Source organism: Myotis lucifugus, unplaced genomic scaffold (genome assembly GCF_000147115.1).
Source record: "Myotis lucifugus unplaced genomic scaffold, Myoluc2.0 scaffold_214, whole genome shotgun sequence".
NCBI classification, from domain to species: Eukaryota; Metazoa; Chordata; class Mammalia; order Chiroptera; family Vespertilionidae; genus Myotis; species Myotis lucifugus.
Window position 1 is genome coordinate 2,005,669 of NW_005871262.1, and position 9,335 is coordinate 2,015,003.

Below are 9,335 nucleotides of genomic sequence, written 5' to 3' on the forward strand. Positions count from 1 at the left end.
CCTCCAGCTGCCAGGATTCAGAGTGGCAGTAAGCATCCTGAGTAGGTTTTGCAGAGGCGTGAGGAAAGAACCAAAGGAAGAGGATGCCATTGTGGAGAAAGGACCGAAGGAAAAGGATGCTAGAAGAAACAATATTTGAGGCAGGAAAAATCTCAAGACATGACCTGCTGCCTTTGTTGAGAGAGTAAAACAGTTTGAATTTGATACAATGGGCAGGCCCAGCCCTCTTCATTTTCCTCCCCTACCACTGCCTTTAGCCCTACATCACAGAACTCATTTCGGTTACCTGTCTTGCCTCAGAGCCATTAAAGGAATTTGTCCAGTTCGTCCAGGTTATCCAATTTATTGGCATCCAGTTGTTCCTAGTACTCTCTTATAGTCATTTTTATTCTATAAAATCAGTAGTAGTGATTTCTTTTTTATTCCTGATTTTAGTTATTTGAATCTTCTTTCCTTATTTCTTAGTCTAACTAAAATTTTGTGTTATTTTGGTCTTTGCCAAGAACCAACTCTTGGGTTCAAGGAGTTCTCTATGTTTTTCCCATTCCCTATTTTATTTATCCTGCTCTAATTTTTGTTTTCCTCCTTCTAGCTTTGTGTTTAGTTTGTTCTTTATCTAGTTCCCTACGGTGCAAAGTTAGGTTGTTGGTTTGAGATCTTTCTTCTCTCTTAATATAAGCAATTACAGCTATAAATTTCCCTGTTGGCACTGTATCTCATAAGTTTTGGTATATTGTGTTTTCATTTTCGCTTATCACAAGGTAGTTTCTAAATTATCTTCTGATTTCTTCTTTGACCCATTTGTTCTTTAAGAATGTGCTATTTAATTTCCACGTATTTAGGAATTTTCTAGTTTTTCTTCTGCTTTTGATATCTAGTTGTGATCAGAAAAGATACTTTGTTTAATTTTTATCTTTTTAACTTAAGATGTATTTTGTAGCTTAGCATATTATTTATGCTGGAGAATGTACCATGTGTTCTTGAGATAAATGTGTATTCTTTCATTGGGTAGAGTGCTCTGTATATGTCTGTCAGATCCAATTGGACTATAATTTTGTTCAAATCCTCTATTTTCTTGTTGATTGTCTGATTTTTTCTGTCCTTTCTTGAAAATGAGACATTGAAGTTTCCTACTATTATTATACAGCTGTTTATTTCTACTTTCAATTCTGTGTTTGCTTCATATATGTAAGAGCTCTGGTGTATATGTTTATAATTGTTTTATCTTCATGTTGAACTGGCCCTTTAATCATTATATAATGTTCGTCTTTTATAACAGTTTTTGACTTAAAGTCTATTTTGTCTGATATGGTATAGCCATCACTACTCTCTTTTGACTACTATTTTCATGGAATCTTTTTTCATTTTACTTTTGTATTTTTGTTGTTGTTTTTAAAAATCATTGTTCCAGTTAGTGTGTCCTGAATTTCTGACTGGTCTTTTCTCATGCTATTGAAGTTCTCACTAAGTTCAGTGTTTTGAACTCTGCATCTAGTAGATTGCTTGTCTCCATTTTGTTTAGCTCTTTTTCTGGAATTTTGTTCTGTTCTTTATTTGGGATGTGTTTCTTTGTCTCCTCATTTTGACAGCCTCCCTGGGTTTGTTTCTATGTATTAGGTAGAGCTGCTATGTCTCCCAGGCTTGGTAGAGTGGCCTAATGTAATACCAGTAGGTGTCCTGTAGGGTCCAGTGGCACAGCCTCCCTAATCACCCAAGCTGGGCACTTGAGGTGCACACCCCCCCCCCCATGGGATATGTACACCCTCCTCTTATAGTTGAGCCTTAATTGCTGTTGGCATGTCAATAGGAGGGACTACCCCCAGGCTGATCAGCTGAAAAGACTGGCTGCAAACACCAACCTAACTGTGGAGAATCAGCTGTGCAGGGGCCCACCCCACAGAGCAGGACTTACTTCAGCAGGCCTCTGCTGCCCACATAGTCTGCCCCTTGAGTGTGTCACTTATGGAGGTGGTTGGGTGGTGGTATTTAGAAGTGGTTTGAAGCTGTCCACTGGGTGTGCTGGCTCAGACCTCCCAGGAGGTGCAGGCCCAGGTCAGCCACCACCTGTGTTTTGTCTGGGGCCACCAGGCATGAGCAACAAAGCCATCTGCAGGTGGCTGTTACTTCTGTTGAGCTTGGAAGTGCCCAGGCGAGGCCAAGCTGTGAACCAAGGCTGGTTGCTACTAATGCCGGACCTGGGGACATTTAGCAAGTGGTACAGATGCTGCTTGTTTAAGAGATTTTAGGAAAATCTGAAACATGTGCCAAGACAGACCATTCGTATGGAAGCCACTGGAAATAGCTTGGGTGGGTCTGAAAGTTGGGTGGGGTGAGGAATCAGGGAACCACCAGGGCAGGGTAAACAGTGTAAGCCAGGTTGATGGAGTCTCAGATATGGCACCCACCTGCCTGTTCTGTGGGGGAGGGGCTCAGCTAAGGAACAGTGGCCTCTGCCATCACTTCTGCCTGGGAGAAAGCTACCCCCCACCCCTCCAGCTCTCACCCTCATGCCTGACAGTTTTGTTCCTCCTCATATGTCTCTGGTGCCTTTCAAGCTGCTGCCCTAGTGCTGGAGCTCACAGGGAGTGAGTCCATGTAAGTCTGTGCATGGGCCTTTTAAGAGGAACTTCCTGGGACTCCAGCACGTCTCTCTCTCCCTCAGCTTCAGTCCCTGCTGGTTTTTACAGCTAGAAGTTATGGGGACTTCTCTTCCTGGTACTGGAACCCTTGGTTTAGGGACCTGGAGTTTGATTTCTTTTTACAATTTGTATCTTTATGTTGATATTCTCATTTTGTTGTCATATATTGTTTTCCTAATATTTTTTTTTAGTTCTTTGGGTTTTCTTTACCTCTTTCAACATATTTAATGAGCTGTTTTAAAGTCTTTATCTAGTACATCCTATGCCTGTTTTTCCTCAGGGATGGTTTATACCAATTTCTTTAAGTGGGCCATGTTTTCCTATGTCTTTGTATGCCTTGTGATTTTTTTTCTTTTTGAAAAATTCAGCATTTGAAAAATAGCCGATTTCCTGTCTTTGCTCTGTGCCATGAAAGACCTTCACTAATTAGCAGGATGTGTCTGAGCCATAAGGTCAGCAAGGGGGGGGGGGGGGGGTTAAGCTGTTCTTAGAATTTTTTCTGAGCATGTATCTTCCCTAGGTTTGTGTGTGTGCTATTTTCAGTTCCCCCATATACATGGCTGCTTTTGTTGCTGGCAAAATGGATAGTTACTACAATTTTAAAACAAAAAGAGGCCATCAAGAGTGCTAATGTTGCTAAGAGTGTGAAAGAAACAGTGATCACAGGCAATTAAAGAGGTTTAAAAAAACTGTTGTTGATTTGGATAAAGGAAAAGCAGTTAGCTGGTGACAGCATTTCGGAGGCGTGATAAATGAAAAAGTGAATAAGCTGCATGCTGACTTCCTGAGAGATACCCCTAGTGTTAAAAGTGATTCATTCAGCCCTAACCGGTTTGGCTCAGTGGATAGAGCGTCGGGCTGCGGACCGAAGGGTCCCAGGTTCGATTCCAGGAGGCAGCTGATTGATGCTTCTCTCTCATTGATGTTTCTAACTCTCTATTCCTCTCCCTTCCTCTCTGTAAAAAATCAATAAAATACATATTTTTTTAAAAAGTGATTCGTTCAAGGCTGGTAGGGGGTGGTTGGATAAATTTAAGAAAATAAGTGTTTGTTTATAGATTAAACAGTACTGTATTAGACATGTTATATGTAAGAAAGGTTAAAACAGAATCAGTTGGGGGTCTGGAACGAATTCATTCAATTTACATTATTTCTAATGGGGAGAAATGTTCCAGTTTTCGAACAAATCGCTTCCCAAACGAACGAATTAAGTTTGAGATCCAAGGTTCCACCAAGACACACTCAAGGTTGGCATGAAGGCCGTTGTAGGCTTGCCTCCTGCACTGATGGCCCTGGCCCCCACTTTCCCATCCCCAGACAGTGCAGCCCCCGCCCTCCAGCACTCTTACCCTCACCGTCCCTGGTTCCGGGGGACATTGCCTCTCCTGCCTCCCTTCTGCAGAGCCGGCATTCATATCTGTGTTCTCTGTATCCTGTTCTAAGCACATTACACACCTCTGTGTCCTGAAACAGCAGCAAGAGGCGGCTTTCCCGTGAGCAGCTCCACCTTACAGATGAGGAGACCAGCCCCATGCAAGGGGGTAACTTGCCCACGGTCACACACTGCTTCGGGCAGCCTACACACATTCTGTTTTCAACCCGGCACTTCCCTATTCCTTTCCCCTAGGAATTTCCATTCCTTTTACCGTAACTGGCCGAGAATGATGGACAGACAGTGGATTTTGCCTGAGGGCACGGGAGCCTTGAGAGAGAGGCACCTCACTGCCTGTCCTCGGAAGCGTCAGGTCCCCACGTGGTGCCTTGCACTAGAACAGAGGTGGGCAACCTTTTTGTGAGTGCGTGCCAAAACCAGCAAAATCTCTGACGCAAAATTCTTCTGCGTGCCAACCCTAATTTTATGAGAACATGTTATGTCTACTTGATATCTTTTTTTAAAAATATATTTTATTGATTTTTTACAGAGAGGAAAGGAGAGGGATAGAGAGTTAGAAACATCGATGAGAGAGAAACATCGATCAGCTGCCTCCTGCACACTCCCTAGTGGGTATGTGCCCGCAACCAAGGTACATGCCCTTGACTGGAATCGAACCTGGGACCCTTCAGTCCGCAGGCCGACGCTCTATCCACTGAGCCAAACCGGTTAGGGCTACTTGATATCTCTTAAGGTGTACGTATGTGAAGAACCTTGAAGAAATAATAAAATTCATTCGAGCGACAAAAACACAGTATATGATGATGAAAAATACGTTTATTTTTTAATGTATACATGTTATGTAAAATTATTTATTTATCTAAGATGCACCTACACTGAATTTATCTGAAAAATAAAAAAATCAATATTAAGAAAAAAATTGTAAATGGAAGATTGTAAGAGAGGGTTTTGCGTGCCAGCAAAAGTTACTGGCGTGCCATGTTTGGCACGCGTGCCAGGGGTTGCCCACCCCTGCACTAGAAGCTGCTAATGAAACTTGAACACGTGTTTTATTTGGGGTGCATTGAATCAAAGTTAATGGTGCTGAATTAGTTTATTTCGCTACCCAGGTAGAACTTCCATAGCCTTTGAAAGCGCACAGGCATGATTTCCTCCTTGGCAGGAATATGCTACATGAATGAAAAGATGTATGTGTTGTGAGCTTTCCAGGGAAACAAAAACGAGCATATTCCCTAATTTGTCTGGGGCTCTCAGTTCCCAAAGGACAAGATTTTAACCCTTTTGGAAAGTAAATTACTGTGTGGGAGAAAAAGTGGAAGAACGGATTGGATACATGTTCCTGTTACCTTGAAAGGTTTGGGGACATCATTTATACATGACTTTTTAAAATAGAATGAGGCAGCCAACGTGGAGGAGGCAGCCAATCAATGATTCCCTCTCATCATTGATGCTTCTATCTCTCCCTGCCTCTCCCTTCCTCTCTGAAATCAATAAAAATATATTTAAAAAAATAAAATATAATGAGTCCCTAAGCTGTTTGTCTGGAACAGCACTTAGAGCAGTGGTTCTCAACTTGTGGGTCACCAACCTGTGGGTCACGACCCTTTGGGGGTCAAACGACCCTTTCACAGGGGTCGCCTAAGACCATCAGAAAACACATATATAATTACATATTGTTTTTGTGATTAATCACTATGCTTTAATTATGTTCAATTTGTAACAATGGAAATACATCCTGCATATCAGATATTTACATTACGATTCATAGCAGTAGCAAAATTACAGTTATGAAGTAGCAACGAAAATAATTTTATGGTTGGGGGTCACCACAACATGAGGAACTGTATTAAAGGGTCGAGGCATTAGGAAGGTTGGGAACCACTGACTTAGAGGGAAGCATGCTCAGGCTATGGGTCTGTGCCCCAGGTCAGCACCTGCAGGACCTACAACCTTGGACAACTCACCTCGTCTTATAAACCTCAGCTCCTCTTCTGTAAAACAGGGATCACACCTTCCAGAACCATTTTGAGAATCAAGTGGAGCTTCTGATTCACAGGAGAAAACGCAGCCCAGGTTTTGGCTCCATGTTTTGTCCCCGAGCACAGGGATTTCCGACTTGTCCTGGAAGTTCACAGCCTAATGTGTTTTTCCTGCCTCTCCCAGCACACAGTCCTCACAGACAAGGAAATGAGAAAAATACCAAATAATGGGAACCTGAAGATGATGAAGGTGGCGTACCCGCTGGGGCTGTTCGTGTGCCTGTTCATCTACATCGCCTACATCAAGTGGCACTGGGTCTTCGCCACCCAGGCCTTCTTCAGCATCACGGAGGCAGCCTCGGGGGCCCACAGGGGCCACCAGACTCGGGATGCCCCGGGGACGACTGCACGTGGTCACAAGGTCTTCTATGGCATCATGTTTGACGCGGGAAGCACTGGCACTCGAGTACATATCTTTCAACTCACCTGGCAGCCTGGAGGTATCCCGCCCAGCAGAAAGCCCTGCTACGTGCTGCTTTTTCTCCTTCTCTCCCAGCAGAGCCCTTGGGATCACCCCCCCCCCTCCCTTAAAGGCAGTGGTTTCTCGGGGTATGGGCTAGACTCCCTGCCTTAGACTCACCTGGGAGCTTGTCAAAAAGGCAGTGTCCCAGTGATGCTGACTCAGAGTATGGGTTGGCACCCAGGAATCTACATTTCCCAGGAGTCCCAGAATATTCTTACTTGTACTAGCATCTGGTTACCAGCTAAGGGCAACTGAGATCCCAGAGGGTGTTTGGTGGCCTGTCCCCTCCCAGCATGCACAGGCAGGTCAAGTGGCTGGGACCATGACTTAGGCCAGACATCTTATTCGTGAATTTAAGGCAGGAAGTAACCCCAGATTCAGGCCAGTGGAGCTAGGAGTCTAGGATGGTCAGATAATTGGAAAGACCCAGAACCCAGCCCAACACAGAGCTGCCAGTGGGGCCATGGCCTTGGCAGTGAGAGTGGAGCTGGAGCCAGAGCCTGCGAGCTTTGCTTCCCAGAGGAGGGGCTTAGGCATCGTCACTCACTGGCTTCTCCTATAGGGAGACCCCACCACTGCCCAGCCCCTCACCCTGTTCCTCCTCCCTTTGACCTCCTTTCCCAGCACCTCTCTGTGCCCATTGGCTCTGAGGATTCCTCTCCAGCCTGTAGCCAGTGTTTCTGCTGACTGTTCAGCAGGCGCATTGGTCAAGCCGGGTTCCTCTCCTCTCTACTCTGCTTCTTTGCTCACTTTCAATGCCTTTTGAGTCGATGCCATTTTGTGCATTTAACTGAGCAGGTGATGCAGACACCCTGAGTAGCCCTCCAAAGCCATCATGGCATATTTTATTTACTTTTCATCTGCGTTGCTTCTAAACTTCTTGCAAGTTAAATACATATTTACGTGCTGGTCCTCTCTACCTCCAAAAATGATTTTGGAGCTGAGTTTAAGACTACACATGTCGCATGGAATCCGTTAATAGCGACATTCCATTATTTAATACTTACAAAAGTTTTGTTTCTGATTTTTCCTCCTGGGTCTCCGTGTCTGAATTTAGACCAGCATCCCCTGGCCACTGTATGCTCTGAATGCTCACCCTGCTGTGTGCGCAGGAGCCCAGCCTCCTAAATATTTAAAACACTCAATTTTTAAAACAGAAGAAAGCAGATACTTTTAGAATCCCATAATGCATCCACCCCAGAATCAAGGAAATGACTTTCATTTTTGCAGTTTGAAAAACTGCAAAATCATCTGCCCTGCTCCTCTATTTATTGAATCAACAAGAATTAACCTTAAATGGAGTTTTTTGTATGCAAATTATACCTGAATAAAGTTATTTATTTTAAAGGTAAAGTTCTGGCCAAAACGTTAGGTATAATATTCATCTTATTTAGCCAAACTAGTGTCAGAATTTAGATGAGAATCATGGACAGGGCTCCTGTCCCTCTGGGACCCATCTGTTTTCAGATTGGCCTTTAAAAGTGTGGCTAATCCCAGTCGTATAGATTTATATATTTGTAAATTCATATTTCTATACATTCATAGCTGTACCTTTTTTAAAAAATGTTTTTTCCTCAGAGACTCCCACCTTGACCCATGAAACCTTCAAAGCACTGCAGCCAGGTCTTTCTGCTTATGCTGACGACGTTGAAAAGGTAGCCGTTTTCTCTCGTCTGTTTGTTCATCACATTTGTCTTCTAACTGTGATTTGTTAAAGCCAGCTTTCTTCCCCGAGCGCAGTCGGCCGTCTTGACAAAATAGCGTCTCTGATGGTGCTGTCCGGGGGCATTTCATATGTTTCGTCTGGTCAGAAAATGGAGGAACTGGTACAATGCATAAGGGCCCGCACCTCCCACTCTCCCACACACACCCTGGCCCTCCCAGGCACTTCCTATGACCAGCACACAGGCCACCAGAGGTCTGGATGCATTTCAAAAGCACAAATGCTACAAACTTACAAAAAGCATTCTTTGAAAACTTAATATTTTCATTGTTTTAGTTCTCTGATTGAAGATGACAAACACTGACTAAAACAAAAGGTTAAAGATGTATTATGCAAAATCCACAAAACAGGTAAGTATAAAAGAAATTTAAGCTGTCAATGATTTTTGTAAGCTTGTAGCATTTACGCTTCTAAAGTCCTTAAAACTGACAACTGCAGTAATACAGGACACTTGTCTTTTCACGAAGGCTCTCGTGAAACTAGTCACCAATATAGCTCTGAGTTCCTTTTTTGGTTCAAGCATGTCTCAAATCAAAAGCTAATATGTCATTCTTGTCCACAGATGGTTCCTGATCTCAGACAGTGAAGTCATAGCCTTGCTTTTCTATAGTTTGATTAAAAAAAAAAATCAAAATTAGTGATTCTAGCGTGAACATAGGTCAAACCTGATTAAATTAGATAACTAGAGTAAGCTCCGGGTTTTTAGAACCTTCCTTATTTCAGTAGGCAACACCCATTCGAGTGGGATAAGCTTCCCCGTGTCCTTGGTTCCCTGCATATCCTTCAAGAGCACATTTATGTGGATAATAGCAAATACATCTGTATTCTCCCCTCCTTTTTCTTTTACATACGCAGTGGAGTGGCACTCACATTGCTGTGCACTTGGCTTTTGTCTTTAAACAATATCACTTGGAGATCGTTTGCTCTCTCAGTATGGGAAGAGCTGCTCTGGTTTTTCTGGCTGAATGGTATTGCAGTTATGTGCGCACATTGAATTTACAGAACCAGTCCCGCCTGAAGGACATTTCGATAACTGCCAGTCTTTTGATCTTAACAGTATAAGAAGGTCTGCTGTTTG

General features: G+C 43.4%; 1 protein-coding gene across 3 annotated transcripts in view; it reads left to right on the top strand.

Moving 5' to 3' along the window:
• The window catches only part of ENTPD6 (ectonucleoside triphosphate diphosphohydrolase 6 (putative)), a 26,135-nt gene that overhangs the window by 3,018 nt on the left and 13,782 nt on the right, over positions 1-9,335 (top strand). For all 3 annotated transcript variants that reach the window (XM_006097943.3, XM_023761703.1, XM_023761705.1), the window contains exons 2-3: positions 6,196-6,511; positions 8,113-8,189. In XM_006097943.3, the coding sequence (XP_006098005.1) occupies positions 6,220-6,511; positions 8,113-8,189 (369 nt within the window). In that variant the 5' untranslated portion in view covers positions 6,196-6,219. The remainder of the gene's footprint in view (positions 1-6,195; positions 6,512-8,112; positions 8,190-9,335) is intronic.